Source organism: Diospyros lotus, chromosome 15 (genome assembly GCF_014633365.1).
Source record: "Diospyros lotus cultivar Yz01 chromosome 15, ASM1463336v1, whole genome shotgun sequence".
NCBI lineage: Eukaryota > Viridiplantae > Streptophyta > Magnoliopsida > Ericales > Ebenaceae > Diospyros > Diospyros lotus.
The window spans coordinates 33,495,269-33,519,567 of NC_068352.1; the positions used below are offsets into that span (position 1 = coordinate 33,495,269).

Consider the following 24,299-nt stretch of genomic DNA (forward strand, 5'->3'; position numbering starts at 1 on the left):
AATATGTCATCAGCACATCAATTTATGATGAAAAAACTATCTATTATATTCCCCTATCTCCCAGATCTCCAATTATATTCTAAAGAATGTGCTCGCTATAGTACCAAATTCGAAGTAACTGAGAATTATAGTAGAAAAAACCTGTGCGAGGTTCATTGCACTGTCTTCAGTTGCACTTGAAGTTCTTTCTGGGATACCCAGTCTGGACTTTGGAGTTCGAGGAGAGTCTGAATTGTCATGTCCGCGGTAGACAACGGTCCCACTGTTGGACGCATCTTCAAAGGAAGTAAATGTGCTGCTAGACTAAAAGGCAAATTGCAAATTGGTCAATTCAAGACAGAAGAAAGAGATTCAAAGTTTCTTCATCTACTCATTATTTTCTTCATCTCAAACAGACAGCAATCTTACCGAAACACTCTGGTCGCTGAATAGAGAGGATGACTGACCTCCTCTAGGAGATCGTACAATAACAGTCCCAGTCATTGATACTTCTTCCTGTAAATTCAACACTCATGACAACTCAGGAGGAGGTAGCTAATATAGCATTTACAGTCTAAACCATATCAAATTCCATAAAAACCTTTCAAGTCAATTAATCATCACATTTCATCTCAATTTTTCTTTAGCCACTTAAATTGGTGAGCAAATATGATATTATGAAGTCGGAGGAAATAAGAATGCCTGCTCCCTCTGGAGCAAGGTTGATAGAATTTCTGGAAGATGGTGTTTCTCTTGTTTACATTTATCATTAAGTTATATCATGCTTATATGATCCCCTTTAGGACAAGTTATCACGATCAAATTATATGTAGCCAACTCCTAGGAGAGACGCTAATATCCCTATAAAGCCCCAGACATGGGCACATTTCATCTGAGCATCACAAGCATTCATGTAGGGATTGAATACCCTAGTCAATTGATAGGATATGGATATCCTGGGCTTCAAAAGTTGACAATAAGGCAAGCAAGCACCACATTTCTTAATAATTCAAGTTCACAACTCCCAATTGGGTGGGACCTGTGATGGCTAATGTTTCCATGCTCAGAAGCACGCAGTAGTATTTCATCTCCATTCTTCATTTAATTTTAACAATTCCACTTCTTGGTCACACAAAGGTCATGTTAAGTACATAACTTCTACACACACACCCACACACAGACTTACATCTTCGTCGTAATATTTTTGTTCTCCATCAAGATTTTGATCTCCCGCATTTTTCCTAATTTGATTGTAAAACACATTTCCAGAAGCAGATGACCACTGGTTACCAGCTTCCGTTGCTTTTACAGGAGCAACTTGGTTGTTAGTAACTTCTGGTTTCCTGTCACGAACCTGAGGTGGTCTTGAGACACTTCGTACAATTCCAGTACTACTGGGTGTTTGACCAATGCTGAAGTCCCATCCAGCATTTTTGAAGGTTTTCCCCTGGCTACTGCAAACAAAGCAGTGAGTAAAGACGCAACCAGAGAGTGATTATACACCAGAAACTGATATTCAACCCACCTGGCCAGTAAAGTGTCTTCACCTTTGGACTCATTCATCACCTTCACGGTGCCAGATGCCTTCGCCAAAGCTACAGGACCATTTCGAGGAGTTTCTCCATGTTCTTTTAATTGAAACTTAGGCCGCTCTCTTTCATGAAAACAAAAATCGGCATATCACCATGATAAATGAGTTAAAAGGAAATCATTCATAAAAGTTAGGTTCATATATTGATATTTCTTCAATATCTTTGGCATCAATCTATATAAATATATACACATCTTTTCACAGAAAAATAAACTTTAAAATCTAACATTGCATCCAAAAAAGACCTTGCTATTAACAGTTAGTAAAATGCCACATTTTGAACCCCAAGTGTGCATGTCAGAAAATGTCATATGGACATCAAAATCAGAGGTTATATTGTCTTTGTCCACCAGTAGATGTATCCATTGTCAGGTCAAGTCTAACCTGTATAGTTAAAACATTGATCTCAAAAATGCTGCAGCCACCTCCAATATACATGCCAAAATGGCCCAATACAACATACCTTATTCTCTCCAAAAGTCTTTGACTTTTCCTAGCATTCCTGATGAAACGGTGCTTCAGAAGTTCCTTAGCACTTGGTCTCTGAAATCAACAAGATGACAGAAACATGAGAACATCTATGCCTTGGCAGCAATGGACCATAATCAACATCTCAACTATTTACAACTATTAATATCAAAAGAGGGAGAATCTGGACACAGTTTCTTGGCTTTATGAAGCTATATTTTGCAAACTCCACTTCATAAAATTCCTCTAATAAACAACATATGAAGCCTTAATCCCACTAGCTAGGATCAACGAAGAATCCTGTAATCAACCCAAAATGAATTCTCTCCTCAAACATCTTTCTCTGACTTGCTTTCATTCCAAAAAAGCCACACAGGAGTTAGGGGGAAAATACCAGCTTTGGATAAATTAAATCAAGTATAATAAAGTACATTTTTATAAATATAGGTTAATAGAATCCAGAAACTAGATATGAGAAGACAATCCATGCCAACTAAGTTTACACATCAAACATTATTTTTAAGGTTTCAGTAATGGCTAGAGTTGCAGAATGCATATCCCAAGTTTCTAAGTATAACTAATTAGTGGATAAGCATTGATCTCAAGTTGCAAAGTTTTTTGCCACCTATTCATCTCAAGTTGTTTAACAGCTATGACATTAACAAAGAGCAGCACTCAGGCACCTTCAATATCAAAAGGCATATGGATCAAAAAGGATTTCAAGAGAACTCTTGCTAGTGATTAAAAATCCCAGAAGTTATAACAGACAGCAATTTATCACACAACCAAATGCAATTATTAAAGGTCACTTTAAGAGTGTGAAGTCTTGAGGCTGCTCATCAAACAAAGACACTAACATTCTGTTAATTTGATCACACTACATGTACATTTCATCAAGATTAAATTTTAGGACCCCGTACTCTTTTGCATCCAAAACCTCCAAGATGAAAACAAGCATAATTTTCTGATAAGTGCCAATTTTTTTCTGCTCTAGTAGTATCTAAATCTTATGTGCCCATATCATGTGATCTTAGTGTGAGTATAGGGTGCCACCTGGTTGCTAGGTTGAGTGAACTCCAACTAATGATCTGATAACATACCGATGAAGAATCAGCTTGCCATCTTTAAATTTTATGCTTGGACTATCTCTTATTGTTCAAAAATGCAATTCTTCATTTTTTTTAAGGAAATACAATTATCTAAGTAACCAGAAAAGGAGGTAAGAAGATGAGGAGATAGTCAACTCATAACCAGCATTGATAAACTCTAAAAAAACTATATATCTGGAATAAAACCGACTAAACAAAAAATGAAAAAAAAAAATTCCTCTTCAGAGTATCATCTTTATATAATTCTCAAAGCATTAAAAGAGAAGACCTTAAAGACCATCAAGTTTGTATATAAATATGTTTATTGTGTTATAATTATCATTGCTGTTTTACATTTTTCACTTTTCCTTAGGTTAGGGGATTCATTAAATACTGGTACTATTTTCTGCATGAACATTCAGCATTAAGAATGACCCATAAGCGTCCACAGTCCAAGGCACATAATTCCACTATGGGAAGAGCAAAATAAAAGGGCATGAATACCTACCTCAGCAGGAGTCTTCTTTAAACACAGAGAAACAAATTCTTTCATAGGACGAGAAAAATGCTCATCCAGCTGCACACCAAAAACTGACTAAATTTAATTGGAAAGACCACACATGGCACACCAAAAATTTAATTAGAAAAAACAAGTCGTTGCACATGGCAATTAGCAAACAAGCAACATCAACAAACGAGATTGATTCGTCAATATCATGTTGTAACCTCCTAGAACAAATTTGTCATTTAGGATGGGGACTGCAAGGAGAAAAGAACATATCAAACAATGGAAAGAAAACCTGTGGTGGATTTTCACGGGGTATAATGAAAAGAACCCTCATCGGGTGCAGATCTGCAAGTGGTGGTTCTCCTTTTGCCATCTCAATAGTTGTTATCCCCAGAGACCAAATATCTACCTGCACATAAAAAAGTTCAAACGTGGAAATTACTTATTATAAAAGACAGGCACTAACAACATGACATGGTACAAAAAGACCACCCAAAATCCAAGAGGACCCAAAGATGCTTCCCTATAGATAGATACCTTCTCATTGTACCCTTCAGAATTTTGAATTACCTCTGGAGCCATCCAAAATGGTGTTCCTACAAAAGTCTGTCAATGTTATATGCATTAGTAAAGCCCTTGATGAGTTGATTATACAGCTTTCATCTACTACTCTCAAAGGAATAAAATCATGTGATATCAATATAAAATGCATAGCTTAGAGAAAAATACTTATCAAATTCTCGAATGCTCAAATAAGATAGGAAAAAGCATAATGTATTATGGCACAAAGCATTGCATCGTATATGGATACCGTGCAAGAGTTATTATTACAAATTTAACAAAGAAATGAAGTAAAGATAAATTTTAAAACAATTGCTCAGTGATGATGAAATATTTGCAAGACAATGTGCAACAGCCAAAGAGAAATGGGAACATAAAAAGAAAAATAGAAGAGAAAAAAATGATAATTCAATATTCAGACAAGCGGTTAAAAGAGGAAGTGATAGTAAATTTTAAGCCAATCAGCTCAGAGATAGAGAAGACAATCATATAATCATTTGTAAGAGGAGGCAATGGTGCAGTAAAGTGGAACTGGAAGGAAAAGGGCAGCAATTAAAAAAAAAAAAAAAAGCAGCAGTCAGATTGATGGATGATCAATAAACACACCAACATGAAGCCTTTCCTAAGTTGCAGTTTTACTGGTTAATGAACTAAAACTTCTTAAAAACTTTGCCTATGAATTACTATTTACAGCCAGTCCCAAGCTAGATAAAGGAGAAGGGTTGCTTGCGTAGCCAACGGCCAATGTAGAATTCATCAGATCAAACATCAGGGATTCTAGAGATTGGTGAGCTAGAATTTGTGTAGTTGATCTCACATGGCGGGATTACACCTTGGTATGTTGTCATTGTTTAATTAAAACTACATAAAATTACAAGTCTCCCTAAATTTCACTTCTTTTCTTAATGAACTAAAACTTCTTAAAATGAAGATGGTCGCCAATACTCTACGGGATAGGAAGAAGGGGTGTGGGAGGGGTGAAATTACAAACAAGCAAGAGGCCTTCACATAAATAGAATGGGCCTAAACATGGTCCCTTAACTGACTAAGTTTATTTTGTTTAAAAAACGGACAAAGAACCAAATGTCCATCCAAATATTTGATTAGGAAAAGCTCCAAGAGATCAATAATATACCTTTCTTCTTGAGATTGTTCTTGTCAATTGAGCAGACACACCAAAATCAGCAACCTTTAAAAAATAACCACATGAAAAAACATGAACTTCAGAAAAGAAAATGGGTAGCCTTTTAAAGGCCCACAACAATTTTTCAACATTATGCCAGTTATTTAGAGTCAGTTGCATGAAACTACAGAAAATAATCCGCTTGCTTGAGTATGAAAAAAATGTACCTTAACATCACCATTCTCTGTCAACAAAATGTTTGCCGCTGCCAAGATTAAAAGATGAGTCTTGTCAGTATTACCAACATGCACAGAACAGAAGCCCATACTTTGTCTATAGGTTTAATGAAATAACCAATTAACAGAAAATAATAATGTTTCAAGGACATAACATCAAACACAGGCCTCATAGAAACATAAGACAGTGAATATAATCATTACAAGACTGATATTATGAAGACTTGCAAAAGACAGATGACCTTTAATATCTCTATGGATTTTCCCTTCATTGTGAAGATATTCAATAGCATGCAGCAAATCACGTACAATACAAGCTATGGACATCTCATCCAGTGGCTGACCTGGTTGAATCTGCACAAGTAAAATTTTTATGCATCAGCATCAAGAAAATGGAAGACAGAAAGCAAACCCCTTATTGATTTGTTGGCTATTTTATGAAAATCAGCTGCATATATGGGGATATCATACAAAATCATAGAAAGCTTTTATTGTATCTCTGAAGTCCCAAACTGTGTAAGCTTCCAAAACATAGGGCTTTCTAGATGCAGATGATGATTACGTAGATGCAAGAGCAATCCATTATTTTTCTTTTGTTCAGTTTAATATGCAATAGTGGACAATATAATACCAATCACTTTTTCTTGTTTGTTGTAATTTGCAGTAACAAACAATTATTTAACCAACTTTAATATATTTTTCTTGTCCTATTTATCATCATAAATTATCATACCAAAAGGACAAAAGACCGCTTCTAGATACACAAACATGGCAGTGATTCCAAAATTGACATATCATGAAAAAAAGGACAAAAAAGATCACTTCATAATCTGACCAGAATAGCAGTCAGTAAAAAAAATAGTCAGAAAGCAATAAATGCAACATAAAGAGGAGCTATGTACTCTTTCCCATTTGTTCCTTTAAACCTAATGCCTGCCTTATTTATTGATGGGAAAAGAGCTTAACCTGTGGATTAGTTATTCTGGACAAGAGAAGATTAAATCAACAAATTGGCAAAAATAGATAAGCATTAAGAAACACAATTGAAGTGGACATTCAGAAGCAAACAGTAGTAACATACTAGATCAGCAACAGAGCCACCAGCCATGTATTCCATTATTATCCATAGCTTGGTTTGATGGACGTAGGACCCATAATATTCTGTAATATACGCTGATCGACATTGCGATAGAACTGCTATTTCCTGGAAGGAAAATGATTTAGAGAATAAACCAGACTAGTTATTTGCAACATTTACTCCAAGTGTTTATCAAATCAGTGAAACAATACCTTTTGAATATCCTCAATTTCATCTTCTCTGGGGAAAGACAAATTCCAAAGTCAAGAAAAATCTAATAAAGAATAAAAAACTGCTGAAGAACACAGAAGCATGCATGTGCTCCATTGATCAAATTTGCTATTATAAGCACAAGAAAATACAGTAGAAACAGGAGAAATCACATAACATTTTAAGTAAAACCTATACAACAAAACTCATAAAAGGCAATGTTGAAATTCTGATACATAATTGAGGATTTACTGAGATATGAATCTGAGGCATGAAACAAATGATATATAAGATGATTCATTACTTCCAAGCTTCCAAATACGTTACCTAATTTAAATTTCAGGATTTCACACTCAAGAAATGTAGCTAAATTATAGACAAATCTCCATTACACTAAACCTTGATAAAACAGGGCCAAGATATGGATAGTAACAGCAAAAAGATGTAACTTGATTAGCTGCACAACAGTCATATTAATATTATCTGCTCACATAGTAAATATGTTGTTTCATAATGTTTGTTCTTCTCCGCACACATCTCCATTCAAAACCTTCAATGAGGCCCTTATTGGCAAGTCGATGTGGAAGTTTGTGAGCAAGATAGATTTTGGAGGACATTAACTGTGGCCAAAAATGGTCTTCGGTGGGGAAAGTGGTCTACTTAACCAAGTAGATACTGCCATTGGTTAGGCTTACGGAAATGGAAATCGATGTTGAATGTTTGGGACTTCTTTAAATTCATTTTTCTAATGAAGGTAGTAATTCTATTAGATTCTGACTTCATAATAGGTGTCATCACCAACTTCTATGATAATAGGTTTCTATTCTGTTTAGGCTGCCTAGCAACAGGTTGGCTTCTGTATATAACAGTTTTTCCTTTGTGTTAGACTCTGTTGTGTGGTCCCTTTAATTCATGCATAATCCGTAGGATTGGGAAACCAAGTCCACAACAGTTCTTTTATATAACATGCATCAAGGCTAGCTCATTCGATCCTGGTTTCCAAAAAATGGGGCCTTTTTGTTTGATAAAAGTAGAGAAGAGCTTCCTTGGTAAATCTTGTAGGAATTAAAACCCCTCCTGTTTTTCATTTGGATACCCTTGCCTGGTTCTATACCAATTGTGATAATCTAAGAAACAGGACTCCAAAGATGGCATAGAGAAAATGGCACACCTGAGTGTCAAGACCCTAGGTTTCAAATCTAGGGTTTCTAGTAGACCATCAAGAAAGAAGGAGACAGAAATCAAAGAATTTAGGGAGAAAAACAGAGGGAAATAGAGAATGGATAGAGAGAAAATGTGAGAACTTTAATTAATTCATTCATAATCTTGGTACAAAGTGGCATAGCCCTACATATGGCTATCCACAATAGTTATGTATAGTAGTTATTCAGTTATTTGAAACAGTTATTTGGTTATATTGTTAACAGATTCTGCTAACAGTTGTAACTATAAAATAATACTTTCACTATTGCTTTCTACTATCTCTTAATTCTTCAGGTCACGACACTGAGTCCTATTATAACTTGTCAGATAGCCCCCGTCACACTAGCTCCCACTTCCCCACGGAGTGGAGCCCACCTCAATTCTGGTGTCTCCAATGGGGCCCACAACCATAGTTGATGGATGACACACCTAAGTCCTACTATAACACACTAACACTACTTTGTCATCGGATCACATTCTAAAGCAGTTAATTAACTAAAACTGATTAGATATGTTCTCAAACTTCAGTATAACCAAACTCTTGAGAGCACTCTTTTAAAAATTTAGGTGTACAAGAAAGATCAAAGAATCTTATACTACAAGTAACAATATACACCATAAAGAACATATATGCAAGTTTTTTGTCAAGAAGCAGTTAAACCAGCAATTATAGACCTTCTCATATGTTTGGAAGTATTGAAATGTTAACCACCATCTCATCTAAAATCTTAACTTTATATTTTATATTATTATTTTCACTCTCAACATACTCCCTCACATGTGGCCAAGCTTCACTGCATAATTGGTCCAAACATATCCAACTATTTAAATATTGGGTTCGTGGTGAGGTTTGAACTCAAGGCCCTTTGCCTACTATGATACCATATTAAATTGTTAACCACAAAACTTTTAGATAGAGGGTCTATCTTTTATATTATTATTTGTACTCCCAAAAAGTACAAAAGATCAAATAAAGAACATAGGAGTAGATATGGTAAGGGAGCAGTAGGACAAATAACTGGTAGAAAAAAGTATAGATAACCAAATCTATTCACTCACGATTCTTCTAGGTCAATAACTTTAATAGCAACCACTTTTTTAAGCTCCTTATCAAACCTGCAAATCAGGAAAGCAGCTATCTTAGCATGTAAAGAGATAACTACATAACATAATGATGAACTTAGACAGCTACAAAGAGTAGTATAAATTTACAAAGAAAATGTTCAATGGTCATGTCACAGTTCAATAACAAGTGCCATCAGCACACTGCAAATTCAAGTGATGGGAATAAACCTAACTGTTGCCAAGCTCATTTTAACACCGAGTTGGGGGAAGGAGGGAGAGTTTCTGGCTATTATCTCAGTCTTGCACAGGTTGGAGGTTGGTCTAATCCTGGAGCTTTGTGGAGGTGCACGAGGATGTTGCTTCAACCATAGCTGATTTTCCATCTCCAAGAGTGGCATCTAGAAATGTGGTAGCTGGTAGATCAAACTTGAAAAAGTGTTTTCTAACAAAGTGTTCACCAACAAAAACTAAAAAAATGTGTTCAAATAATAAAAAATTTCAGAAAACTCGGTTTTCAATTTTTCAATACTGGAAGTTAAATGCATTTTATGTGACAGTGAAATTTGTTTAATTGTATAAGACGGCTATAAGACCAACTTTATTATAGGGCACAATGTTTGGCAATAAAGTATTATGTAAAAAATATGACCATAACAGAGATGGAGTTTTACAATGGATGTGCAACCATATAAGAAAAGATAAAATTATAAATGAGATTATTTGTAATAAGGTCAAAGTGACTCTAATTAAGGATAAGATACATGGTGTAAGATTACAATAGTTTGACCGTGTGAAAAGAAGACTAATAGAGACTCCTATGAAGAGAGTGGGTGGGATGAAACAAAGTCTCTAGATACATGGTGTAAGATTACAATAGTTTGACCATGTGAAAAGAAGACTAATAGAGACTCCTATGAAGAGAGTGGGTGGGATGAAACAAAGTCTCTAGAAAAACAACTAGGGGAACACCAAGAAAAACTTGGTGGAGACTCTTACAGAAGATAAGGCATTAAGGCCATAGAAAGACATGATTGATGAGTTAGAATTCATGTATCTAACCCCACATAGAGGGATTAAAGCTTGAGATGATGTTGTGTACTAAATGTTAAATAATATTTATAAGATAATTTTCCCAATTTCTTCACAAAAGGGTATTTTCCAAATAAAGAACATGACTTTTTATCATCAATATTAATTATACTACGACTAATATGAATATAAATAGTAAAACATGAATTTTAAAATGTACAAACAAAACATGAATTTTTAAAATTCATGTAGCCAGTTCCACTACCATTACCCCATACGGGGTGCCTCATATTAGCAATAGTGGCTAATGGAAGCAACAGCACTAAGCGCCAACAATGGAACAGATAAGCAGCAAGTTCCTCTTTTGATTTATGCTTCCAAGTGACTAAGGTTGCATATGCAGTGTGCAGAGACCCTCATATCAAGTACTCTCACTGTTAAGTACAGCCTTCCATCTTACTTTTGTAAAACTAAGTAGTAACAAAAAAGAAAAGTGAGAACATTTGAATCTAATCACTGGAAGGAACAAATAAATGATAAAAAGTTCAGCTCTGTTTATTCTTTATATTGACAACAATACTAACAAATGAGCACAATAAATCATGGTGCAGATCATGTTTCTATTATGAGTGGGAGAAACCGAGTGATACGGCCTAGCCTGAGGAACAACGCATTGTAATCAAACCACATCTATGAAAACCAATGAGATTTCAAGACTTACCCTTTATACACATCTCCAAAGGAACCCCTTCCAATGAGCTCCAAGTCACTAAATCGCGATCCTGTGGCCTCCACGAGAGCAGCCAAATCCTCCATCTTTACTTGTAAAAACTTACTTTCTCGCCTCCTCAGTAAATAAGCGAAGCAGTAAGGAGACCAATCAGATAAGCCCTGCAGACAATGTCGTCTCAAATATCTTCACATTTTCCAACCCCCGCTTCCACTTCCGGTTGCTGAATTTGCATTTTCAGATATCGGTTTGGCACAAATTCAATCTGCGCTTCAGCAACAAACTTGAAGCCGCAATATCGACCAGCACAAGGCCTTGTACACCCAATTATAAGCAATAACCTGAAATGAAATAAAAAAAGTTAGGGAAAGAAAAGGAAAACCGAAGCAATAGCATAATGCGGAAGCTATTGGCGTTAAGTGAAAGCATTGAGTTGCAATATATCACTGGAATTGTTAGGTGAAGTGGGGAAGCCAAAGTGATGAGCCAACCACCAATCGGGGGACTTTTTCCAAAGCCGCTGATTCAATTCCGCGACAACAAAAAACGAAAGCGAAACACCACCGCAACAGTGACGTCAATGCGGAGCTTTAGGTTAAGTGAATTCTAGGGTTCGACACTCACCCGTTAAATCCGAACTCGAGAGCCCAAATACTCGCCGATAACAGTGAAATTGCAGCAGTGAAATTGCAGCAGTGAAACCAAAGCACTGATCCAGTAGCAATCAATAGGCCGTGGATCCCTCTTCGCTCTCTAGATATACATCAACATGTGAGAGTGCCTGTGTGTATGACTTTCTCTCTCACCTGGTTCTCCCTCTGGCGCTAGGTAGAAAGGCGGCTCGGTCGGCGGCTGTAGAAGAGACCGAGACGGAAGAGAGAATGTTCTTTTTCTCGCCGAGTTTTCTTTACAATCGTTGAATTTTTGTTTTGTTGGAAATAATGGTTTAGGACCCATACCAAAGAAGTGTTACTCTCTTATAAGTTAAATGATTCCATCAAAGTTAAGATTCGTATTAGTAAATCGTGACTTCAATTTCTTATTATACACAATGAGATAAAGCCTTTAATTTATCTCCTCTACTAAAATCGAATGCACGAGCAACAAGAGACCATGTAAGCGCGATAATCCCAAGTTTTAGTGTGTTAGATTTCTCATTTTCAAAGCTTTACAATTTGCATCGTATAATAATCCAAATTATCGGCCAAAATTGATGATTCAATTTATAGATTATTTCAATTTGATTTCTAAATTTTAATTTTTTTTATTATTTTGATTTAGTTTGATCTTTTTATTAAGAAAATCAAAATAATTGAACTGATCAAAATGTCAAAAATAATGTCATTTTTTTGCCAAAATTTATTGATTTAGTTCAGTTATTCCGACTTAATCAAAATTTTACTCATCCCTAATTACTTATATTTGTTTGCATTTTTGTTATTTTTTGTTTTCTTTATTTTTTTATTATACCAACTATTCAATCTATAATACCCCATATTAGTATAAAATTGTCACGTAATTTCGATGAGTTTAGAATATCGAAAATTGACTTAATAGCAGTTATAAGTACTGAATCGACTGTAGGGAATGCCTCAAAATGAAATTGTCTAAGGAAAATAATATAGTTTCGATAGCATTCCGAGATAAGATTTATGGTATCGAAAGAAATTGGATCGGGAACAGTTTTCAGTACAACTAAAATACAACTACTAATTAAGCTGTAAAATCGAATTGTCGTAAGGAACTCTCAAAAAATCAACGGAACCCTATGAGAGCTCCGATTTTGCGTAAGAATCAATCCTTCAGTGGTTTTAGAATGAAACGATAGCCCGGTGAGGACATTGGGGCGAAATCGTCCTTTTGAACTAAGATTTGAATTATTAATTGTGGATTTTCGATATTGTAATACAAATTAATTTGAGGTTTAAGGCCGTAGTTGCAATTAGGGAATTACACTAGTGTAATAGGGATACATTTTGGGGTTTACTATATAATTTTTAAATTAATTATGCAATTTTTATATATATTAAAAGTAGTATATAATTATATATATGTATGTGCGTAGCAGGCGCCTTGCAAATCCACCCCATGCCCAGTAAATCAGCCATGCTTTTTGCATCCCCGATTTGCGCAAATCCCATGCCTCTGCAAATCCATGGCAGCCAGTTGAGTGTGTCAGATGCAAGAAGGAATGGGCAGTGAGGTAAGGGAGCCGTTGATTGCCTATAAATAGGAGAGGAATGAAGCAATAATGGAAGTTGGAGGTAGCAAGCCGCAAGCAGCCAGAGAGTTCGCGAGAGAGATCGAGAGAAGAAAAAAGAGGGCTTGAGGAAGGGAGCTTGTGGTCTCGATGGGCCGCAACCAAGGGGCCTTGGTGACCAGCGATGGTGGCAGGAAGCCATGGCATCCGGGCGAAGCAAGCAGCAAGCTGCGACCATGACAGTTGGGTCGAAGGCAGAGCAAGGAACGGACGACGGTGGTGCGGTGCAGCGACGAATGAGGGTGCAGTTGCTGGCTAAGCCGAAAGCGGCTGGGCTGGCCATGCAGCAAGCGCCCATAGCCGCGAGCTCCAGTGCGTGGCCATGGCAGCTACTGCGGAGCAGAAGGCGCACAGCAGGTCGTGCGCGCGAAGCTGGGCGACAATCGCGGGGCTCACGGAAATGCTGGGTTGCGCGAGCGAAGGCGCGCGGTGGCGCAGGCAAGTGGCGGTAGGCGACTGGTGCGCGGGCGGTAGCGGGTGGAGGCTGGTTTGAGCGCAAGTCGTGAAGAAGAAGAGGAAGAAGAAAATAGGGAGAAGATGAGAAGAAATAAAAGATAAAAGAAAATAAGAAAAAAATAGGAGAAAAATGCTAGAAAAATTCCAGAAAATAGGAAATTAGATTTCAATAATATCCCGAAAATTTTGGCAAGAAAAACCAGCCCGGGTAAGTGTTTCAATGGCAGGGCAATCATACCGAGAAAGCTAGAGAGGCTAAATCAGGGTAAGTAAAATTTTCTGGAAAATTTTAGAAATTCAAGAATATTATTTTATGAATTTTCATAGTAAAATATTTTGGAAAATATTTTAGAAATATTTAATCTAGATTTATTGACAAAAAAAGGAAGAAATAGAGAGAAAATTATAGAAAATGCCAGAAATTATGGAAAATATGTTTTAATATTTATTTAAATAATTATGATGATTATGATGCTTTGAGGAATAAGTTGAAGTGACTTGTCAAATTTTGAGGTTGGCACGCAAATCGAGGCAATACACGAGGCAATGCACGGATATCAAGGTAGCCCGATAAGCTTGAGAAGGTAAGTGGTATTTTCTACTGAACTTAGTTTTATGAAAAATGCTTGGGTTATAAGTAATAAATATTTATGTATAAACCCCGATTTTTTGGAATGCTTACATCATATTGACATGTTCTGATATGCACCCATCACATAGACTACACACATGATATGCTATAAAATGCATATGTACACGATGATATTATTGATCACACGCATTGAGGCTGTAGGGAGTACGAACTAGCACCGCTACTTTACCAAATGGTGCCCCCAGACACCCCAGCTTCGAAAGATGTGGCCGTAAAAACGGTAGGTAGCATGAGGGGTGTAGTTGACACCTACGATGAAAGACATTGCATACACATATGATATAGCATTATTTACTCTTACTTAGATAATTCATCATCTAATTCGGGCTTTGTCCCTGAAATATTCAATATTCCAGATGGAAAGTGTAGCAGATATGAGAACGAATGAGACATGAAATGATACTTAGCAGAGTGCATGATAAATGAAATGTATATAACGTAGCCCCTGTATTTAAGTTCTGCTACTTTGAAATCTGAACGTTTTAGGGAATGATGATTTTATGATTAATGTTAATATATCAGGTTTCGATCATTATTTCCGCATTTGATTTGTATAATGATTATCTTTTGAGATAAATGGGAATTTTGGGACTGATTCGAGTTATGATGTGATTTAGCATTAGTTTGAAAGAAAAAATTTTATTATCCCAGAATTATCCCAAATTATAAAACACGCCCGAAAAAACAGGGCGTTACACAATCAATTTAGTTAGATTTTTTGAAAATATTCAATCTATTACGTTTGATCAATTTAGTCAATTTGATAGTGACGCTCACCCCTGCATACATATAAATGTTTATATATATATAATTAATTTTTAAAAAATATTTTATGATATAAACAAACCGAAAAAAATAGTATTTTAAAATGCACTGGACACTAATCGAGTGCCAAACGAGGCCTAGCGACTAGAAAAAATATATATATATATATTTTTAATTTTAAATTTTTGATGTTATTTAAGATGAACAAGCACCAGCAATAGCAAAATAATGCTTGTTGCAAGCAGCAGGGAGGAAGATGGCTTGCTACAAGCAAGAAGCAAAGACGAAGATGGCGCAACAAGGAGTAAGAGGACAAGTACAGGCCGCGTGCAACCCAGGCAACAATAAGTTCAGGTCGTGTTTGATGAGAAAGAGTGAACAACCCAGGCAACGACAAGTCCAGGCCACGCGCGGCCCAGGCGGCTAGGTGTCGATCGGGCCCCATTAATCGGGCCAGCGCCTAGGAGGCCTGATTTGGCCTTAATCGTGACGACGAAGGACCGCCTAGCACTTAGGAGGCGTCTAGGCAGCCGCCTTTTAGAACACTACAAAAAAATACAATAAAAGATAAATTTTTATGTAAAATATTTTATATCCAAACATACAAAGCCTTCAAAAACTTATTTTATCTATATTTTATTTTAAAAAAATAAATTATAACTATCAAGCGATACCTATTAAGCTTTCATTTAATTTTTTTATTTTCTTATATGTGTATAGCCTAAATCATATTTCGTATACAAATAAAAGTGTTGTCATAATATACAATAATAATTTTTTTTTATGTAAGAGAGTGTTTCGATCATAGAGGGAGAATATCTTAAGTGTAAGTTCGCAAGTGACCGGCCAAGAAGAAATTAGTTAGGGATGCAGGTGAAGTCACCTGTGGATTCTTCAATACTTAAGTCGATCTTGTATTTGAAATGAAATTATAATTTCAGTAGGTTGTGAGCATTACTTTGTTGGAGAATAAGTCTCCAATTTACAAGGGGAAAAATTTGACAAATGGAGGGATAGCCACAATTTTTTATCGACATTTTAGACTCTCTTTTGGATTTATAAGTAATAATATCGGAGCACGAGATTTTTTCCAAATAGCAATTATAGAGTGACTTATAAATTTTCATAAGGATCTCTTGATGGCATGAGAGAGGCTCCCAAGTGAGGTTACTTGAGTTAAGGTCATACAATCTCTCAGTCAATCAATTAGTTACTTGCATAGATCAATCAATGGTTGCTCGATAGTCTTTCTCAAGCCCCTTGGGCAAGTCTCTCGTATGCCTCTTGCCCAAGTCTCTCCCAAGCCCCATCGGCTAGGTTTCTCGCATGCTCTTTGGCTAAATTTCATGATGCTTTGTTCTTTGAGTCTTTTTTTTTTTGTTAGGACCCAGATTCCAAGCTTCGCCTCGACTAATCATGGGGAAAAGCAACTATCTCCTCTAATTCGTCATTTAAATAAATTTAAATGCGATCACAATCTATATACACTCATATTGGATTTTCAGAAAGCAACTGCCCTCCCCCATAGACCTCCCTTTATGTTGTGAAGACTGAACCCTTGAAGAAGTTACAAGGCACAATATGACCCTACGTTCACAAGAATTCAAATCTCCAATACTCTTATTATTTTTCTAATACTTTACCATTACACCATACCCGCAGGGGTAAGCAAATTTTCTTTGAATCTTTTTTCTTAAATTTAAGTTGATTGTAGGCCTACTTTCATGGACAAAACAACAAATAAAAATAAAAATTATGAGATCTAATTCGTTGGAGGTTAGTTTTGAATGATAAACTATAAAAAATAATTCACAAGATAAGGAAAATAAGGGTAATGTTATTTATTTTTATATTACAAAATTAAATAAATTAAAAATTTGTTTGAGCATAGGACTAGTTGTTACATTTTTTTATTTTTACTTTTTAAATCATCAATTGCCGTTACTAAGTTTTGTTTTTTATTTTTAAGAATAAAATTATATATAATTGTTTAAAATTAAGTAGACTAGTATAGTTATTTTCTTTTTATGAACATAAATTTAGTTTTATTGTCAAAAAATGATGTAAAATGATTTGTGAATCGATTTAGTTACTAAATCGATCAAATTGTTCAAATTGATTAGACCAAGCTTATATCAAAAATTGAATTAAACTAGCTAAATAGATTATCAAATTGAGAAAAAAAATCGAACAAAAATTGAAAAAGCTAAAAAAAAATGGAAAAGTTAAAAACTTGAAATAACATAGTGTAGAAACGATGTCATTTTTTATATTTTGATCGATTTTAATTTTAATTTTTTTCAATACGAAAATCAAATCGACTTACAACTTGAATCAAACCAAATCAGTGATTTTGGCCAATTCGATTTGGTTATTTCAGCTTAATTAAAATATTGCCCATTCTTAATTTAGGTAATCTCTTATATACCAAATGGATTTTAATATTATTTAATGACTAATTTATCTTATTATTAACTTAATATCATTATAAAATAAAAAAATATTATAATTACAAACAAGTTTAATGAACATTCCTTACCTACTAATGCGACACATATAAATTTATAATATTATTATTTAAAAGACTAAATACACATAGCACTTTATCAATAATTAAAAAAATAACATTTAATTCCTAATATGCAAAACATCAAAATTTAATATCTTAATTATTAAAAATTATTGTTTGAAATCTTTACCGTGACAGAATGTTAAAGCATGTATGAATGCATTCGTTTATGCTACGATAAAATCTTAAAATAATAATTTTTAATAATTAAGATACAAAATTTTAATTTTTTTATGTATTAAGAATCAAACACCGTATTTTATAATTGTTAAGAGAGTACAATAAAATAGTTAGTTTATTTAAATACCGTCAATTGATCCACATGACGTGTCACTCTCATAAACAGACACATTCATTTACGTGTTAATGTTTCATCACGATAAAAATTTAAAATAATAATTTTTAACAATTAAATTATCGAATATTGACGTTTTACACATTAAAAATTAAATATAATTTTTTTAATTATTTAGGGGCTATATGTATTAAGCCTATTTAAAATTAACAATAAATTTACTTGATATTATAAATATTAAATAAATATATTAAAAATGTATATATGCTATGTTAATTTGTGAAATTTATTTATCAAATTTGAGTAAAAAAGGAAAAAATAAACAAATGGGAAACGACAAAAACTGCCCCGCAATTCGTGCGTTTCGTTCGTGCTTTTCTTTGAACCGACTCACTGCCAACTGGCACGTGGGCACGTGACTCACCCTCTCCCTACTTCCACTTCTCGATCCCCTCATTCTATCCCTTTGTTTATTTGCATAATAATCAAATCCCCCGGCACATTTGTGATCCCGCCACTCCCTTATTAAATTACCTCTTTCCCCAAAATTTTTTATTGAGATTTACATGGTTATTAAATTGCTTTTTTTTTTTTTTTCAATTTATTGAGAACATGTTTCAGCAATATCACTTTGGCATTGAATTTAAGTTATAAAAAATTAAAATAATTTATAAATATTATTAAAATCTCAAAAATAAAATTACAATGACTTAATGAGATTTGTTGACCAAAATTATTTGCCTAAATTTATATTTATATTTTTGTATTTTGTTATTTTTATGCGATAACTTGATTTTTTTTATTTTGATTATACTTTTAAATCTGTATTTTTAAGTAAATTTAATTTATATATTTTAATTTTTCTTTCGTACGTCAAATTAATTTTTTTATTATTTTAATTATACCTTTAAACTTGTATTTTTAGTCAATTTAATTATTGTATTTTAATATGAACAGAGTGTGACATGTACTTTTGTTATCTTAATTTATTATAAAAATTTAAATGTTAAATTTATTTGAAAATACAAATTTAATAATATAATCAAAATAATAAGAAGTTTAGGATGTTGAAAAAAAATATCAAAATATAAAGATTAAATTGATTTAAAAATTAAATTTAAAAATAGGGATGACAATTGAAATCGACATTGTAGAGAATCGAATCGATCAATACAATTAAAAACCGTTTGATTGGATAATGATTTGGTTTGAGGAAAAATTGAACACTGTTTCAATAAGTATAGTTTGATTATGATTTTTATTAAATTCAAACCGAAATCAAACCGAAAGTGTGGGTAATCGAATCAAATCGAACTAAATATTATATATATAATATATAAAATATTATATATACATTTTAAAATTATTTTTTACAAGTATTTTAATTAATACATTATAAATATATAAAATATTTAATATTTATAAAGTAATTAAAAAATAATAATAAAATATAATTTTAAATTATTTTAATTTTATCAATAAAATAATTATTAATAAAAATAACTAATTAAATATTTAAAAAAATAAAACTTGGCTAGTGATGCCCCACCTTCCTTCTTTCGGATCAAAATAAAAAAATTATGATTAAAATTGAAATTAAATAGTTTGATTATAATTTTTAATTTTTAAATTTAATAGCTAATCGTTTCATTTTAATTTTAGTAATTTAAGTTTAATTTGATTATGATTTTAATAAAAAAAGTAAAATTATTTTCAACATGAATTGGGGTAACATAAAAAAACTAAAAATAAATTACTTGGATGGGCCCCGGGGGGAAGGGGGGGAGGAGTGCCCCAAAGCGGTACGCGGTACTCAGTAGTTTACTTTTATGAACCGTACGGTGAAGTTATCATCACCCACCGAGTTAGCTTTACCGACTGACATAACAATGATATAATAATTAATAATCTTTTAAAAATATATTAAACCCAAATCTAACGCTTGGCCTCCGGCTTTACTGCCCCCTCCCCTTTTGACCAGTAAAGATTCTGTGCGATCAAATGTCCTTTTTACCCTTCCCCTTGATTTATGTTGTTTGGTTGGCAAATTCCGGTTAATCCGCCATCCAAACTGGTAAGGCAACGGACTACCACTCTTACTCCAAATTAGAATCCAAATTTGAGTTTGGACTATATATACCGAGCAGTAACTTAATTGTCGGAGTTTACCCCAAATCACATAAGCACCACTCTTGTAAGAATTTAATGCTTGGTGTCTTGGGTCATAGAGAATTATCTTGAAGTTTTGTCTTAAAAGAGCTTCTATCAAAAATATTATTCAGAGAGTAAGACTTGTGTATTAATATATTATACATTTTTATGGATTAAATATATAACATAATATCTGTTTTGTTTTAAAAGCATTGACAATAACTTATAACAGTAAATAATCATGGAAAGGATGAACGAAGCATGCCCATTGGACATTGAACAGAATGGTTGCCGACGGTTGGGTTATGGGGGCATTAACTCGTCAAACCAAACAGGGTGTTATGACCATTGGGGTCAAAAGATGGTAGATAGGAATGCCAAACAAACAGGTCTCAAGGACAGGAAGGTAATTGCACCCACAACGCTTCTTTCCCAGGACAGAAGATAATAAACTCATAAAAGTTGTCCCCGCTGTTGTAAATGGTAAAATATTAGACCGATCTCTCTGTCTCTCTCTCTCAGCTTCCCTCTTCTCTCTCTGTCGCTATAATAAACTCTGTACTCGGGGATCAGATTGGCGATCCAGTTGGCATGGAGAAGCAGTGAAGAAGAACTCTGAAGAAGGAAGGAACGAGCAGCAGCAATGGCGGTGGAGAAGAGGAGGGTTTGTTAAGCATTGTGGAGTTGAGTTTAATTACTTAAAAGAGCACCGAAAAAGCAGGATATATATATATCTAGAGAGAGAGAGAGAGAGAGAGAGAGAGAGAGAGAGAGAGAGATGGTGGGCTCAGGAGGAGGAGGAGGAGGAGGAGCAACAGATAGGAGCAAAGAAGCAGTGGGGATGATGGCCCTTCATGAGGCCCTCAGAAGCGTCTGCCTCAACTCTGACTGGACTTACTCTGTCTTCTGGACTATTCGTCCTCGCCCGTATCTCTCTCTCTCTCTCTCTCTCTCTCTCTCTCTAATAGCTTGTTTTTCTGATGTTTCCTTAAATGAGTATCTGACATTTTTCCAGGAGAGTGAGAGGCGGTAATGGCTGCAAGGTTGGAGATGACAGTGGTAGCTTGTGAGTATTGGCTCTTCCTCACTTAATTTTCCAGGAAAAAGCAGGGGAAATCTAGTGGGTGAATGAAGGGAAAATTCGTGTTCAAATGGGGATTTTTATACAATCGTGATAAATCGTAGTTTCTAAAGAGGATTAATGATAAAATATCCTTAATTTATCCATCAAAGTCCTGAAGAATATACTTCCACTAATTTATGAAGATTTTTTCCTTTCTAGAAGAGGGTTTCTGCGGATTAAGTAGTGTTCGGCGGAGTGCCGGGCTGAGCTGTTGGATAGACAATACGTCGATGTTAATCTGGGTTGCGAGTTCAATTCTCATCCTAAAAGACCTACCTATGATTTTGTAATTGAGGAGTGCATGAGCATCGGAGACTGGACAATTATTTAAAGTACAAGTAATGTTTGGCGGAGCGAGTAATGGATGTGTCTGTGTTGTGTTGTGATGTGCAGGATGTTGATGTGGGAAGATGGGTTTTGCAGAGGCAGAGTTGCAGATTGCTTGGAGGAAATTGATGGGGAGGATCCTGTCAGGAAAGCCTTCAGCAAGATGTCCATTCAGCTGTATAACTATGGAGAAGGGTGGGTACTGGGTAGGTGTTTTGTTTGTTTTGGATGCATCATCACTTCTCTCTAATGGAAATATTAAACTATGTTGGACGAAAACAAAAAATATTTTTGATAAAAAATGAAAACACAAAAATAGATATTTTTTTAAAAAATAAAAATAAACATAAATAGAGTCTGAAAGTTTCGAAAACGAAGAAACGACCCTTATAAAATATTTTCGTGCATGATCAGTGCCAAACAGGTCATACAAGGAAAATGAACGTTTGTTTTCTTTGTTTACACACACGCGTACGTTTGTGCTTTAATTTGGGTGAATTGGTCTAATCAGGCTGATGGGAAAAGTGGCTTCTGACAAGTGTCATAAATGGGTATTCAAGGAGCCAAGTGAATGTGAACCAAACATCTCCAACTACTGGCAAAGTTCTTTTGATGCTGTATGTTCATAGAAAACTCCTCTCTCTTTTTATCTTTAATTGTCTGCCATTTTCCTTTCATCATCAATCACAGGAAAAAAAAGGTTTTATTTTGATTAGAAAGTGAACTCCCCCCCATTATGAAACCGTTCTGATGTTGCTCTCCTTGCAGCTTCCTCCTGAATGGACTGATCAGTTCGAGTCTGGCATTCAGGTCAGTATCAAAACTTGAAAAAGATGTTCTTGCTGCACCTTTCTTTTCTCCGTAATACAAACAGAAAAAATCTAATGATAAATGGGTAATTCCTGTGAGACCTGTTCTTGTTCTTTGAGAGGGTAATCACCTAAATGTACCGTGTTCTCGAGTAAAATCCCTTTCTAGAGTTCCCTTATGTTTCTTTGGTAGCGTTATAGCCGCCTCGCGTTGAACTTGTGGTCCGGTGAATGGTTGCAACTTCATCATCTGGTCCTACCACCCTGGTGGTTATTATTGCAACTTTTTTGTCTTCTGTGTGTTGATACATGTGATCAACTTTCTCCCATTAGCTTGCTGATTACTTCTTCTTTTCTTCTTGGTGCTTGCCTTGATCAGACCATAGCTGTAATTCAAGCTGGCCATGGCCTTCTACAACTTGGTTCCTGCAAGATTGTGAGTAGCTAATCTTAAATGTGCATAGACAGTAATGTAAACTCAGAGAAGTAATTGACATTCATCATCTTCTCCAGATACCTGAAGACCTCCACTTTGTGCTGAGAATGAGACATACTTTTGAATCTCTTGGCTACCAGTCTGGTTTCTACTTATCCCAATTATTCTCGTCAACCAGGAACAGTTCCTCTTCTTCTTCTTCCTCTTCTTCATCTTCTTCTTCAGTTCTTCCTCTGAGGCAGCCTCCTATTCTGACTCGCCCTCCACCACCCCTCTTCAATTGGGCAGGTCAAAGGCCGCTTCCATCTCCCACTTTCCAGAACTCTTCCAGACTTGGATTTCCACAGACCGCCAAAGATGATCAAACCCATATGTTTCTGCTTCCTCATCAGTCGCCTGATCCAACCCGAGTCGATGACATGATTGGAGACCATGAAACAGACATCAAATGGCCGAACGGTTTGAGTATCTTCAATGCTCTAACCGGCCAAACCAACGATGCCAAGCTCTTGTTTACCCCAGAAGGGATGGGAAACAAGCCGCCGGCTGACCAAAACCCGAACCCAAATTCAGATGCTTCTAACCTTCATGACAATGGCGGCAGAGCCAATCCGAGCGAGTTCTTGAGCTTGGATAGCAACCCGGAGAACATCAACATGGAAAATAAGTTCAAGAGGGGCTTTGCATTGCCTGTGAGAATGGGGTCGTCTTCTTCTTCGGCTTCCTTCGATCACCATTCACACAATCCACTAGAGTACATGGAATCCTTCTGAGAGCGATCTCAAGAAGCTTGAGGATAGTGAGTTGTATCTAGCAAAAAGCTTTCTTTTTCCTTTTTTTTTTTTTTCTCTTCTCTTTCTCATTTGTTTTTCAAATCTTGTGTTGGTTTGATGCTATCTTAGGTTTGCTTGATCTTAGTACCATTTATGGGACATTGATCTTTTTGATATATAATTTGTTTTGGACTTCAAACTTCATGTCTAATACCCAAAATTCAACTCCTTTTTGTTCCAACCTAACCCTAAGGAATGGTACATGGGAAAATGAGTTCATATGGGATGCAACATTTTGTCGAAAAGCCAGAGATATTATTTTCATGGGTAATGTTAATTATTGATTTTGAGGGTAATGGTTAAGAAATAATAAATGTATTTTATTTTAGATAAAGTGTATTTATTGTATTTTATTTTTAACAATTAAATAATTTTATTGGATGATTAAATAGTTTAAATCATGATTTATCATTACTTAATAGAATTATTTGATTATTAATAATAAGATATAATAAATATATTTTTTCTAAAAGTAAGATACATTGACAATAATAATGTATTTTTGGAAATTCTAAAACTCATAGGTAGTGTTTTTAGTTTTCTATAAAAAAATTAATTTTATTCTTCATAAAAAATAATTAAAACACAAATTAAGATGTTAAAATAATAATAGTGCTACGATTCACTTGTAAAAAGACTAAGTTCAAGAGTAGAGAAAATCTAAAAGAGTAAAAAGGAAATCATGAAGGGTGCTCAAGACTCTTTTAGGTCTCTTAAAGATCTTATTAGTAATTCTCATCTAAACACATTAAAA

At 34.8% G+C, this 24,299-nt stretch overlaps 2 protein-coding genes across 5 annotated transcripts in view; one reads left to right on the forward strand and one right to left on the reverse strand.

Moving 5' to 3' along the window:
• The window catches only part of LOC127792656 (uncharacterized), a 28,065-nt gene extending 16,277 nt beyond the window's left edge, over positions 1-11,788 (reverse strand). Inside the window, exons 1-17 of one of the 4 annotated variants that reach the window (XM_052323260.1) lie at positions 11,494-11,782; positions 10,861-11,210; positions 9,344-9,508; positions 9,105-9,161; positions 6,845-6,872; positions 6,636-6,758; positions 5,797-5,908; positions 5,546-5,583; positions 5,331-5,384; positions 4,172-4,240; positions 3,927-4,043; positions 3,635-3,703; positions 2,034-2,113; positions 1,505-1,633; positions 1,166-1,433; positions 409-495; positions 142-303 (exon numbers count right to left, since the gene is read on the reverse strand). In XM_052323260.1, coding sequence (XP_052179220.1) covers positions 142-303; positions 409-495; positions 1,166-1,433; positions 1,505-1,633; positions 2,034-2,113; positions 3,635-3,703; positions 3,927-4,043; positions 4,172-4,240; positions 5,331-5,384; positions 5,546-5,583; positions 5,797-5,908; positions 6,636-6,671 — 1,221 coding nt within the window. In that variant the 5' untranslated portion in view covers positions 6,672-6,758; positions 6,845-6,872; positions 9,105-9,161; ... (1 more) ...; positions 10,861-11,210; positions 11,494-11,782. Of the gene's footprint in view, positions 1-141; positions 304-408; positions 496-1,165; positions 1,434-1,504; positions 1,634-2,033; positions 2,114-3,634; positions 3,704-3,926; positions 4,044-4,171; positions 4,241-5,330; positions 5,385-5,545; positions 5,584-5,796; positions 5,909-6,635; positions 6,759-6,844; positions 6,873-9,104; positions 9,162-9,343; positions 9,509-10,860; positions 11,211-11,493 lie in introns of all 4 variants that reach the window. The other 3 variants (XM_052323259.1, XM_052323258.1, XM_052323263.1) reach the window with 3 other exon arrangements.
• An 8,727-nt stretch (positions 11,789-20,515) lies between these two features.
• On the forward strand, positions 20,516-23,689 carry LOC127791404 (protein RICE SALT SENSITIVE 3-like). The gene is made up of 7 exons (XM_052321270.1): positions 20,516-20,944; positions 21,033-21,083; positions 21,534-21,662; positions 21,979-22,084; positions 22,236-22,277; positions 22,656-22,712; positions 22,790-23,689. The coding sequence occupies exons 1-7, from the start codon at positions 20,796-20,798 to the stop codon at positions 23,483-23,485; spliced, it is 1,230 nt and encodes a 409-aa protein (XP_052177230.1). The 5' UTR covers positions 20,516-20,795; the 3' UTR covers positions 23,486-23,689.
• The last annotated feature ends 610 nt before the right edge of the window (positions 23,690-24,299 follow it).